The sequence below is a fragment of the Macrobrachium rosenbergii genome, chromosome 19 (genome assembly GCF_040412425.1).
Source record: "Macrobrachium rosenbergii isolate ZJJX-2024 chromosome 19, ASM4041242v1, whole genome shotgun sequence".
NCBI classification, from domain to species: domain Eukaryota; kingdom Metazoa; phylum Arthropoda; class Malacostraca; order Decapoda; family Palaemonidae; genus Macrobrachium; species Macrobrachium rosenbergii.
The window spans coordinates 37,759,157-37,773,562 of record NC_089759.1 but is presented as its reverse complement, the minus strand read 5'-3'; the positions used below and the strand labels follow the sequence as shown (position 1 = coordinate 37,773,562).

The following is a 14,406-nucleotide window of genomic DNA, read 5'->3' as shown; positions in this document are numbered from 1 at the left end:
GATGATGAAGAAGATGATGATTATTATTATTATATTATTATTGTCAATAATTGAAGGGCGAGGACCCCTCTTCTAAACAGGTTGCGTTAAAAACAATAGCAGCTTCCTCTGAAATGATTTTACACAAGGTCTTTTCAGCTCTTCTTACTAGTTTCTTTTCGTCGAGACTAATACTTAAGCTGGCTGATGTTAATAGTCTGAATAAGAGGAGACGCAGCTCAGAATTCTGTGGCCTTTGTTTTTACAAACTCCGGCGAAAGTTAAATCCGCCGCGATTCTTCCGCCGAGTTTCTGCCGGCAGTATGTGGTAAATAAAATCTCGAAGTCTCTCTTGGGCAGTAGGGGCAACATGAACATACAAAAAGATAGTGTACCGAAGGGTTCTCTTAATTTCTTCCTTGCTTCGCTTCTGCTAACTCACCAGGCCTTTCTTCCTATTATCATCTGTTATATTAACCACCAGATACCTAAGTGAATCTATAAATTCTATTCTTCCATTATCAATTATTGTGCTAATATCCCGGTTTCCATTTAACATCGTAACACGGCTGGTACTCATCTGAACTCTTGATCGCCCCCAAGTGGAATCATTTTTGAACTTTCCTCTACTTTCTCCGCTACCTTCAGTTAGTCCCGTGTCATCTGCCAACATTAACCAGTTTATAATCCCTTCTTAACTAATATTCTCATCCCCCAACTTAACACCGACATTTAGTTTTTCGCGTCATTCCATCCATAACAATATTAAACACGAATGTAGACTTAACAGCCGTACCTCAAACCCACTTATACACCAAACCAGCCACTCTCCAGCCTTCACACTCTGCTTCCAATATCAGCAATGTGCTCAAACATCTGAGAAAGATTTTCTGGGGGTATTGCAAAAGATGATGTATTCCCTTGTGAAGAGATATGTGATCACCTGTGTGATGTGATGCGCGTGCTTCTTAATCAGTGACTGATTAAAAGATCTGCATAAGATCTGGAAGAATCTAACCTTTAGACTGATTTTTGAGATGTATAAGAATAAGAAAGCTAAATTGAAATTATAATTTTTACTCAAATGTAAACACATTCACGCACAGCAAGTCGAAACGGATCATGAACTTACAAAGCAAATTTTACCTAATATCATGCTCACATGTAAAGAAGAAAAATCATATTGTAAAAGATTGGTATCTCACAAAATTCATGTGAAAAAAAGAAACTCAACTAATATACCAAGGCTCACAGGCATAAGTACAATTTAAATGAGAAAGAAATAGAGGAAATGCTTGCATTTTGTGAAGTTGGGTAATTGGTCAGTTCGTTGAAGATATTTCGCAGAGAGATCTCCCAAAAAAGAGGATCTAGAAGCTGGATTAGGCCCCTCGTTCGAAAAAAGAAAAAGGGGTTACACAACACCTACCAAATCTTCAAGTATTTATTTACATCATGTTTCACTGAAAAAATAACGCGTAAAAATTAAAACTACATTTAAAGCATCACGTATCAAAAATAAAACTAATTTTGGTTGATTCAAATCCGTCTGAAATATCCAAGTTCCACGACATATTCATTTATGAAATAGAATAATGTATAGAGGCCGGGTGCGTTAAATCTCAAAGCCAGCGCAGTTAAAGCGGCTTACTCTCGGTAGAATTAAAACTGTTACGTAAAAAATGGACTTTGTGGTGGATATGAGACTGGTGGGAACAGATCTGAAAACAAGGCTATGAAATATATACAGAGTATAAAGGTACAAGAAAGATACATCGATTATTCCATCTTGACCAAAAGTTATCTTTAATAAATAAATATATATATATATATATGTGTGTGTATGTATGTATGATTTGTATAAGAAGGGTGAGAACGAGTCGGTTTCTTATTTCTATGGAATAACATAAGGAATGTTAAGATAGGGTGTTAATAGATCCTTTTTACCTTAATTTTCGGAAAAATTAATATTAATTTTAGTCTGTCACCCTCACAGAGCCGCACAAAAGGAAAATTAATGGTGCTAAGAGGCATCATTAGGTTAAAAACAAATTCTTGATGGAGATTTTTGTTCTCTTCTTTCCTTAGAATATTTATTGGATCCAAAACTATACACATACACATACACACACAAGCGCATATATATATATATATATATATATATATATATATATATATATAAGCATTCCTTATATTCTCTCTCTTCCAAGACGATCGTCAGTTACAACCACTTTCTTTGTACTCATAAAATCCAGGAAATGTCTGGAACTAGAAGAGCATTCATTTATTATTTCTAAATAAAAACTTTAATGTCCTCCATTCTTTTGATCAGTAAATCAAACCTGGTGTTAAACCGATGACTGTGAACCAGTTCTATCATATTATTATTAGCATACTCAGTGAACATATCTTCACAGGAAGCTACGATGCTATACTAAATTTGAATACAAATAATTAGCTATCCCTAACTTCATAATTTTGACAGTTCTTGCAGGTTTTTTTTATAAGAACATGTAATTTTGCAAATATGCATTGAAGTATATGAGATGTGCACGGACACTGATTTTTTTTTAGATGCTTTCTTTGACAATAGTCTCCACAGGGTATTTTATTTTTGCTGTAAAATTCTCCTACTTTCATTACCTGTGACATCCGTCGGACCAACGTAGCCTTTGTTAAGAAAACGACTTTTAAACCTAAGAAGGAATCTTGGCCTTTCAGAAGTGTGTTTGACTTGTCGGAGATATCAGCTTTAATGTAGCGTTTTTGGCTTCAAGTGTTTAGACTCTAGCGGTTGAATTTTATTATCGTGAAAGATTATTTGAAAATCTTAATGAGTATTCTGGAGATATGAAAAAGTTTGCTCTAAGAGTATTAAATGACGTTAGGTCTAACCGCGCATGATACGATCAACCTCTAAACCCTGGGGTGAGGTTCGTCTGAACCTTATGCGAAGGGAGAGGTTGTGTTTCTTTCTTAGATGTTTAATCAGCGTTGGATTTAAGAAAAGTGAGGCTGAATGAAGCAAACGAAAGTAATAGTGAGAGACGTCCCTTGTATATTTCCAATAATACTAACTAATGCGGAAAGGCTGATTACAAAACCGTCAAGAATTAAAATAAACTAAAACCTTGAAACCATGCAGTATGAGAACCATATCCAAAACAATTAAGGAACATTAAGGAACATGACCTTGTGTAAAACTTCTTTCAAAGTTGTCAGCGAACCACGGCGGTATAGGATAGAATTTCTTAAATGTCTCATGTTACTGAAAAACTAGAAAGTTTGTGAGATTACAGAACTTCTTAAAAAAAAAGGATTAACGCTCAACCTGGAGGAATAAATTAAGGACTTCTGAAAAGAGCAACGCTGCAGTCATGGTGATACATTAGTAACGGAAATATCTGGCCGACGTGACACTTTCTTGTACAAGCAAAGGAATTCTAATGTATAGTAGATTCTCTCAAAAGAAATCTCAAAGTAAGATTCTGCTTACCCTCAGCGGAATAAACCTTTTACACCCAAGCTTTTATTTCTAGAGCATGTGAAAAGTGCTGGAATGGATTTTGAAACCCAATGTTGCTGAATATAGCAGACTATATTCAGCTGTTTTTATGGGAAAAAATAGTTCTTCATTGGAGGGGTGGGTAGAGCTCTCGGCTAGCACGCTGTTGGCCCAGCGTTCGACTCTCCGACCGGCCAATGAAGAATTAGATTAATTTACTTCTGGTATTAGAAGTTCATTTCTCGCTATAATGTGGTTCGGATTCCACAAGAAGCTGTAGGTCCCGTTGCTAAGTAACCAGTTAGTTCTTAGCCACGTAAAATAAATCTAATCCTTCGGGCCAGCCCTAGGAGAGCTGTTGACCAGCTCAGTGGTCTGGTTAAACTAAGGCATACTTAACTTTTCCTATCCTACACAGTCATCCTCTAAGGCCTGCCCAATCCAGCTTAAAATAACGCCCATTTTTGTGACTCCATTATGGGGTAGAAATGAGTCACCCATTCGCAAGCTATCAACAGTGTATTAGGGGACAGAATGAATTCCTCATAATTTACCTCCCCAATCGCCAAAGTGTTTTCACACAGAACTATTGAATAAGCCACGCCTGGAATGAAATTTCTTTATATTAGGAGTACGTAAGAAAAGTAAACACATTTATTCATCTTTTAGCTACTTTGACCTTTAGTAGTTATCAGGTATCGTTAAGTTGTTGCTGGTGGCATCAGATACTCTTCTTGTGTCAATAACCGATATAACTTTTATCATTCGCCATAATTGTAAACACAAGCGCTCCTTTTGTGTCAAATGGTAGAATTCTTCAAGATTACTATCAGATAGAGTTTAGCCACATTTATTCCATTTTATACATACATACATACATACGAGTACATACACACACACGTACAGTAATGGGTCCCCTATTCAGAAAGTATTCATCCTTTCACCATAAAATCTTATAAAGTAGATAACAATGCACGTTTGTTTTTATAGTAATGAGAGTCAATCAAAATCTCACTTATCACAAAAAAAAATTAAAAAACTGGCAAAAGTGAGAAAGAAATATTAGACTTATTATGAAACCTTCAGCCACGGCCCGGTGATGGTCTGTGTTATTGGCACCTATAGCGATGCCAGACGCACGGTCATGGCTAACTTTAACCTTAAATAAAATGAAAACTACTTAGGCCAGAGGGCTGCAATTTGGTATGTTTGAAGATTAAAGGGTGGATGATCAACATACCAATTTGCAGCCCTCTAGCTTCAGAAGTTTTTAAGATCTTAGGCGGACAGAAAAAGTGCGGACGGACGGACAAAAAGCCATCTCTAGAGCTTTCTTTTACACAAAGGAAGCAACAGAACAGTACCTCAAAGAGTGAAGCTTATGAGAGACGTGGAAAGCAGGAGCACCTAGAGAATTCCGAAGCCCATAAGTATAGAGATGGAAATAGTCGATTAACTCAGAACCATCCTGACGCACTGGCGAATCGACAAAACCTTTCCCCAACTTCGACGACAAAAATGTCAAGATGAAAAGACAAAATATACGCACAAACTGTTCATTAAACTTCGATCACTTTACATAAAGTACAAATTTAGATTGTTCTTAGAATTCCGCTAGCAGGAAATCATTGCAAATGCTTCACAATTACAGCAATCTCCAAACAGTATTTAACATTTTTCACGAAATTTCTCTTGTTACAGGAACATTGACCATTCACAAATTTTCATAACTGTTGGCGTTTTCCTAAAAAAATTGCCCAATTATCCCTCTTGTACCAACAAACAGAATATAATGGTTCACTTTTTCTTTAAAATCTTCTGATTCTTAACTGCGCCACTTACAAACAGTCCAAACAATGATTGTGGGATTTCCTGCGAAATTCGAGGCCATCAAGGTTTTCGAATTAATCTAAGAAACAAGCTGTTGCTGTTAAGTAAATGCCAAATGAAGTGAGTCACTGCTATGGCAAATTATCGTCATGAAACATATCACTGCGGCGAAACAAGTCATCACAAAGAAAGGGGTTATTTCAGCCGCATTCATTACCGACTTGAGAGACAAGTTCTGTCTGTGAAAAGTTGATCGAAGCACTGAGGAACAAGTCAGAGAGGCAAGCAACACATTTCACGAAAGGCTGATATAAACAGGGAATTGTATCTTGGATGATTGTGTGTCTGAGAGAAAGTAGGAATAATTTTGTTCGAGTGAAAGGAACAAGGGAACAGGGTCATTTTTTCTTAAATATTTGTATAGCCATGAATGTGTATAGTGAAGCAATAAATAGAGGGGAAATGGAGTTGGTATCGAAAAATATAAACACTTTGGACAGAGAGAGAGAGAGAGAGAGAGAGAGAGAGAGAGAGAGAGAGAGAGAGAGAGAGAGAGAGAGGCTTGGTTTATTTGAGCATTCAATACAGTGCCGACGACGCCCAATTTTCAGCGCACGGCTGAGCATCTTTGCAAAACTCACTGATGAAGGAAGGGTGGCGCCTCACTTTCGACGACTCGTTTTGAAGCTTGAATTTCAGATTTGCTGATGGAGATCAATCAACAAGAAAGAAAGAAAGAGAAGAATTTCAACAAAATAAAAACAGAAAACTGAATCCGATGAAAAACGCATTTTCATGATTGAAATGCCAAAAAAAAAAAATATGTATACAATGCAAATAGGAAAGTAAGAAAGTGTCCTTAACATGTGAATCAATACTGAAAATGCGAACATATGAATAAATGAAGAACAAATAAAATAAAAAGTAACACATTTCAAAATTTCTGACTCTCGAGCAAAAGCCCAAAAGATATTTGTCCTTTGATTTAACTTTTGAATCATGTCCCAAGAACGACATCTCCAAGTAGGAAAAAGGCAAATTGATAAGTGAGAGTTGCCTAAAATAAAAAAAATATAAGGAAAGTGATCTCATCCCGTATAGATTTTAGCACATTTGTAAATTATTACCCTCCAATGAAAGATAAATTATTACCCTCCAATGAAAGATAAATTATTACCCTCCAATGAAAGATAAATTATTACCCTCCAATGAAAGATAAATTATTACCCTCCAATGACAGATCAGCACGTTGCTAACAAACACATCTGGCTGAATAAACAAAAGATAATACAAATTCGATGTGGATTCCATCCCTGTGGAAGTTTGCTTATGGAGCAAATGACCCTTTCGCGTGTTCCTGGAGAGTGAAGACACATTATGAATAATGGTGATAACAGAAATGTGGTAACACGGCAGCTTGCGCAGTTTGTTACGCCTTTCTTTCATTTTTCATTCGCGATCCCTATTGTTTTATTTATGTGTCGATTTCATAAGTTTGCAGACGATAGTTGATACGTTTTTTCGTTAGAGTTATATCAACGTAATTATTATTATCATCGCTTTCATCTTAATTATTAAAAGGATTACCAAGTATAAGTATAAAAATAATATAGTTGTATTTCTAGCATTCCTTCTTTGCCATTATGAGGAAATCATTCTTTTCTTTGGGGTTCTGGATAAAAACCATTGACAAAGCCTCTTGTTGGAAGCCGAAACATAATTTCAGATATCTGTCGAATTTTTTTTCATTTTTTCTTATACCGAATACCTTTCCCATTAATGCGTTTTTGACGTAAAATGTATTTTTTTATACGCAACATCCCCTCTTGCCAAACAGCTGTTTTTATGTGATACTCTACCCTTGATAAATGCTGTCATTAAGCAACTATCCTCTAATGCCTTTTCTTATTGAAAGAAAAATGACCCTGTCAGATACCTATTTCATGATATATCTTTCTCTCACCGTGTATATCATCCGTCGTGAAGCGTTTCTATTTTTTCGTAAGTAGCGCTTTCTCGTCAAGTATCTTTCTTTCGCAGACATTTTTGTCTCGCCATGAGCCTTTCTTTTGCCGTATAGCTTCAAGTTGACATATATCATTCTATTCTTCAATGAAAATCAAATCCTCTTTAGAGCGTTGTTTCATGGTTTTTGTGTTGACATATATTTTAATGTACCCTCTCTCTCTCTCTCTCTCTCTCTCTCTCTCTCTCTCTCTCTCTCTCTCTCTCTCATCTGAAGACGAAAGGCCATTTTCTGTGCTTCCGGGAAGCACAAATAGCGGAGACTGAAGGAGCAGCATCACGTGCAAAGTGGAGATCGATGGCGGTGCTTCCTAAAAGCGAAGCCAAATCGATGAGTAGCGATGAAGAGCGTTAAACAGCGTCGACCTTTTCTTCTTCTTATCTCTTTCCTTTGCACAGCTGACCTCTTAAAGTACCAGAACAATGTGGTAAGCCTTAGAGGCTCGGTTTGGTTCAGACCAGTTTGCTTTTGTTTGGCCGATCGAGGAGACGGATGTATTCATCCGTCGTCACACGAGGGGAAGTATTCTCATGTCTTCTGTTCTCAGCTGGCACTCTGCTGGCCGCGAGTTCGAATCTCCGACCGGCCAATGAAGAGTAAGAGGAATTTATTTCTGGTGACAGAAATTCATTTCTCGCTGTAATGTGGTTGGGATACCACAATAAGCTGTAGGTCCCGTTGCTAGGTAACCCAATTGGTTCTTAGCCACGTAAAATAAATCTAATCCTTCGGGTCAGTCCTAGGAGAGCTGTTAATCAGCTCAGTGGTCTGGTTAAACTAAGGTATACTTAACTTAGAGCAATTATGTGGCTGACGTATACTGAGGAATAGGAGTGGTGTCAGTGATTTCATCTTCTAACAGCCAGCTGGGGCTTTTAAGGAAAGTTACGGTTTCATAATCAATTTTTACTCAAATTGCTAAGTTTCACCTTCACCTAGGTCATGTACACCAGTGCCCCAAGGACCGTCACCATATCCCTTATGTGGTTTTCCACAGTCTGTATTTGAGGAAACTGGGAATTTTAGCCTGGATTCGTCAGTACTTTTAGCCACCGTCAGATGATCATCGATGAAGACAGACCTCGTCTTGAAGCACCCTGTTCTCTTTACTGAGAGCACACGAAGCACACGCGTTGGTTTTGTTGGCCTCTGTCTTCCACATCAGACAGCCATTTTCCCATATATCACGCTGAAGAATAAAGACTCTGTGAGGATATTTATGCTATTATTCATCAGGTTTTTCATGAGATTTCGTTCAGAATTAGTTGCTGACAAAAATGCAAACGGCATGTAACTTTGCCCCATGTCAAATAGCCGTCACTTTCTTCCAGCTCACTGCCACAGACCGGAATGTGAATGGTTTATTTTACAAAGAAAAACATTAACATTAAATACAATCATTTTCTATATATCTTAGAAAATATATTTATAAATATTTGTTTTAAATGTGTGGGTCATCGAAACCCTGGTCCATCTAAACTCAACCCTTTTAAAGTTTGTCTGTCAAAGGGTTAACATTCTCACCGACAAATTTCTGTTTTACATTGGGGTCAAATTCAAAACATCACGGGGACGAGGTGAGAGTGATGCCAGCCAGGTCGCTGGGGTCATAAAGGAAGATACTTAAGATATCTGCACACCTTACATACTAGCGAGTTTATCCAACTTCTAGAACAGCCACTGGACCAGTTGGTAGCGTTTAAATCTATTCATCTCTCCTTTATATTCACCCAGAAAGGGTAATGCGAATTAAACGCAACCAGTGGGTTCAAAGGTTTGTCGGAAAGATGGGTGAAACTCGCTAGAATGCAAGTCATGCAGCCCTGCCCAGCTGGCCGGGTAACTCCATGGGAACTGCCTGGCTACCTAGGTTTCAGTCTAAACTTTTATGACCACTGACCTAGTTAGAATCTCCTCCCGTCTCTCAACCGAGGGGTCCTTCCTTTGATCCTGACGTGAGATAGAAATTTATTTCTGTCTCATATGGGATCGCGTGTAAATTTTCATTTGCTTTATTAAGATTTCATACTTCACACCCCATCTTCTCTCTGGCTATCAATTCCTGCTCTGTCTTGCCGTGCTGCTTACCCGTGCCCCAGGACACTCGGCTCGGAGAATGAATACCACTTCCACAAGTTACTGATCATCCCTTTGTGAAGGGAAAATTATTGTCTGAGGGAATTGTTTTTCAACAGGTCTTACTTACTCTTATGTATAGGACATCACAGGAATATAAGTGCACATTGTACAGAATGTGTATATAAGGCATTTTTACAATTATTATTTTTGCTTTCGTTTAATGTATTGATGGCGCCTGCAAGCAAATGCCGATTGTGTGTAAGATGTATTTTGTTTATCCTTATCCTAAGGGGCAAAATACCCATAAACTATTATACTTCGAGGTGAACATTGTATTTTCATTGATATAGTCTTTTTTCTTTATAATGTTCAAAAGATATTTGTCTAACAGATGGCTGCTCTCTCTCTCTCTCTCTCTCTCTCTCTCTCTCTCTCTCTCTCTCTCTCTCTCTCTCTTTAAGAAGGGGTGGTCTTGTGATAAGTAATGAGGAAGTAATATCGAGGTAATCCCTTCGCAAGGACCATGGCTCTCAGCAATTCTTTGTAGGAAGATTAATCAGGAGCCGGGGTCCGGGGTTCGGGGAGATGTGGATAAGTTTCTTGATAGGTAAGGGCCGGAGGGTGTTTGGGTGAGGGCGGGGACGCTGTTGTAAGTAGGGAGGAGCAGAAAAAAGTTGGAAATATGATAGAATAGGTGATCGAATAAAGGTCTCGATGTAAAGAGAGAGAGAGAGAGAGAGAGAGAGAGAGAGAGAGAGAGAGAGAGAGAGAGAGAGAGACAGATTGTTAAAACTTCATTTTTTATTTGAAACTAAAGCAGAAATTGTTAAGATGTAGAAAATATTTTAATAGAAATTGTGTTTTCTTAAAAGTTCAAGAACGTTAGGGAAGAGATCAGAAATTAAGATCTAGAAAGTATTTGAATAGAAATTATGTTTTCTTAAAGGTTCAAGAACGTTAGGGAAGAGATGAACTTGAGAAAAACATAATCAGCTTCCCTTCCCCAAGAAAAAATCTGAATGGTTAAATCGATTTATTCCTCTAAATATCACTGCCAGATGGTGACTTTTTCAGCTTATGAGTATGAATGCACTACAATTTATCTCTCTGGCTATGAAATTTTCTTGATATTTCTTGATAATTATACCTGCCACGATTTGTTTTTAAGACGGTAGTCGACGCCAAACCACGAAAACGGATTTCTTCTGTGGACCTACGCGTTTAAAAGCAAAGGAACAAGAACGGATAAAGTATCTTGTCCTATTTCACTGTCGTCTTGTGCTTCCCCAAAGGATGGACGGAGGTGTTTTGATAATCCTCTCCCAAAAAGGTTTTTCTAATATAACACATCTTTGTTCACTAAGTGTCTCTCTCCAGAGCGCGTTTCATTGCTTTATAACATCAAGATACTACCTCTTAACTTTTAGGAACAGTCGACAGCGAAAGACGAGAAACATCTCTGAAAATACTCACTGCGGGCCTTGTCTTTGAACCTGATGAGAAGATCGTCGAACTCAGTTGCGCTTCTTCGGAACTTCTCGAAGTAAGGCCGGTTGTGGAACGTGGTGTAGATGGAAGCCAGCGTGAAGTAGCAGACGGAGTGGCCTTTGTCGCTGTCGTTCTCCTCATAGATGATGCCCAGGATCTTCCATCCCCAGTGCTTGCCTATGGAGGAGAACAGCTGCCCAACCTGTGAACAGAAAACAGGATCGTGTAAGAGTAATGTCCAACCTGTGAACAGAAAACAGGATCGTGTAAGAGTAATGTCCAACCTGTGAACAGAAAACAGGATCTTGTAAGAGTAATGTCCAACCTGTGAACAGAAAACAGCATCGTGTAAGAGTCAGCTTCCAACCTGTGAACAGAAAACAGGATCGTGTAAGAGTAAGCTTCTAACCTGTGAACAGAAAACAGCATCGTGTAAGAGTAAGCTTCCAACCTGTGAACAGAAAACAGGATCGTGTAAGAGTAAACTTCCAACCTGTGAACAGAAAACAGCATCGTGTAAGAGTAAACTTCCAACCTGTGAACAGAAAACAGGATCGTGTTAGAGTAAGCTTCCAACCTGTGAACAGAAAACAGGATCGTGTTAGAGTAAGCTTCCAACCTGTGAACAGAAAACAGGATCGTGCAAGAGTAAACTTCCAACCTGTGAACAGAAAACAGCATCGTGTAAGAGTAAACTTCCAACCTGTGAACAGAAAACAGGATCGTGTTAGAGTAAGCTTCCAACCTGTGAACAGAAAACAGGATCGTGCAAGAGTAAGCTTCCAACCTGTGAACAGAAAACAGGACCGTGTTAGAGTAAGCTTCCAACCTGTGAACAGAAAGCAGAATCGTGTAAGAGTAAGCTTTTCTAATCTTACAATCTTAGCGTTTGAGATATCAGCCGTCTAGAATTAAAGTTAAAACTAATTAGAGCTATACTAAAGGCCAGTGTTGTAAGAATGAAATTTTCACTACATGCCTTTATTGTGGGATACTTACTGTAAAACGCTTTTGCTAAACCTATAATTATAAAAACAGTTGCTCTTCAATTGATCATTTTTTTTATTCAACTCTGCTTTCTGGGAATATTTCACATACAGTTTGTTTAAGAATCAGAGCTCAATAATTACGAATAAGTATTCAGGGAGTGTTCCCCTGAAAATCAAATTTGGGTCATATGTGCCTCGTAAGAAGAATAATCAAAAAAGTTTCTCTGCAGCCGGTTTTTTTTTTTATGTAGTTTTGACTCACAGGTAACCTGGAATGTTTCAAGGACTGCAAATGGTTATAGTTTTTCTGAAATACCGAAGTAACTGCGTCTTAATGCTGCCCAGAGTGTGTCAGAAAACAAGAAAATTATATATGCACACATACACACACAAACATATATATATATATATATATATATATATATATATATATATATATATATATATATATATATATATATATACATATACACAAATGGAATAGGTAGACCAGTACTTGGGGAAACATTCTTTATTGCGACCAGTTTCGAGGTTCTAACATACCCCATCACCAGGCATCTAAAATTAACAAATAAATACAACGAAAAAAAAACACTCACTAAAATAAAATAAAATTAAACACATCAGAACTGTTTTATTTTAGTGAGTGTTTTTTCATTGTTTTTATTTGTTATTTTTAGATGCCTGGTGATGGGGTACGTTAGAACCTCGAAACTAGTCGCAATAAAGAATGTTTCCTCAAGTACAGGGCTACATATTCCTTATTTGTCTCCGCTTTCCAAGGAATGCTTCTCTTGCATCTCTCTCTCTCTCTCTCTCTCTCTCTCTCTCTCTCTCTCTCTCTCTCTCTCTCTCTCTATATATATATATATATATATATATATATATATATATATATATATATATATGAACATACATACATAGAGAGAGAGAGAGAGAGAGAGAAAGAGAGAGAGAGAGAGAAAGAGAGAGAGAGAGAGAGAAAGAGAGAGAGAGAGAGAGAGACATAGTCGGACAGAAAAAAATGCAATGGTATTCATCGAGGGCCAAAAAGGTCCTTCCTTTGTCACCCTTCTTTTATTCATCCTAATTTGTTCCCAAACAAAACGGCATTAGCAAAATTCACCTTGAAGCTGGAAGCATTTTCGAAAATATTGTATCTTTTAGGACCAATGTTCATATCTTTCACTCTTGGGATCTCTAAATACTCGTGCCATGATTTCAGGGCTGAAACATATGCTGAGATATATTAAGATAAACTAAAGAATGGTTATAATTTCACAGATATACCGAAGTAACTGAGTTTTAATGCTGCTCAGAGCTTGCCACAAAAGAAAATTATCCCTGTAGGATATACATCTACCAATGAATACATATATACATACATGCGTTGTAGGTGGGCACACCAGAATTAAAAATTTTTTTAGGCTTTTTATAATTCATTCGTATTTTCTTTTTACTGAAGAAACTCTTTATTACGATTAGTCCCAGTCTGATATGCAAGGAATTGATTTTAGACACCGAGATATCTTTACGAAGACAGCTACTTTCTAAAAGGAATACTGTCCTTATACTCTCTATAGTGTTTAAAGCCCCTAAACTTCAGCCACTGCGTTCAGCCATAAGGACTCCATTACTGAAAAAATTGTTTTCATATTTAGATAAACAAAACCTTTCCTACGTCATTTAGAGTTGGTATGGTTCAAAAAATAAAAAGGTTTCTTTTGACCTTTACTTTCCGCGAGAAAGACGAAAGTTGCTTTTGAAAATGGTTGCTGCCACCAGCTGAGCGATCCGGAAAATGAACTCACTATGAAGAAAGACACGTAAAGAATGTTATTTTGAAAATTCCCCCCTGAATGAAAGGTGCCCTGAGGTCTCGTGAGCCATGATATTAAAGAAGGGTCGTTCGAGAGAAATCACAGTCACTTTAAATAGTTTCCTTGTGAAAGGTTGTTCTAAGAGATGGTGATTATTGTTTGTATATTCATTCAATACACCAATCGTGAGTGGATACAGGCATTTTAAATCAAAATTTTTGCTGGCTCACAAAGCAGTAAGTGGTTTAATTTGTTTTGAAAATGTGTAAACATTAAATTATAACAGTGTTCGAAGTAAATGAGTTATGAATGGTTCATTCATAACTTATTCGCTTTACTTAGTTGATCTAACTGAAGTTTCAAGAACAAAGATTTGCTTATTTGTTTATTATTGAGAGAGAGAGAGAGAGAGAGAGAGAGAGAGAGAGAGAGAGAGAGAGAGAGAGAGAGAGAGAGAGAGAGGATCAGCCACTACAAAAAATCGCCGTGCATGTCAGAAGGTTGGTGATCATATTAGTTTATTTTAAAGATGGGTCTTTATGCGGTCACAACAGGCGTTTCCCTCCACCCCTTACTTCCAAACCAGTACCGTCTCTCTTTTGTAACCTATGTTGGCATTAAATATAACAGTGTACCTCTTCCATACATAAAACTGTGGTTTTTTCACCATTAAACCATTCTCTCACAAAG

At 37.5% G+C, this 14,406-nt stretch overlaps 1 protein-coding gene across 2 annotated transcripts in view; it reads right to left on the bottom strand.

Moving 5' to 3' along the window:
* LOC136848862 (atrial natriuretic peptide receptor 1-like) overlaps positions 1-14,406 on the bottom strand; it is a 454,893-nt gene that overhangs the window by 200,161 nt on the left and 240,326 nt on the right. For both annotated transcript variants that reach the window (XM_067121689.1, XM_067121690.1), the window contains exon 4: positions 10,893-11,109. In XM_067121689.1, the coding sequence (XP_066977790.1) occupies positions 10,893-11,109 (217 nt within the window). The remainder of the gene's footprint in view (positions 1-10,892; positions 11,110-14,406) is intronic.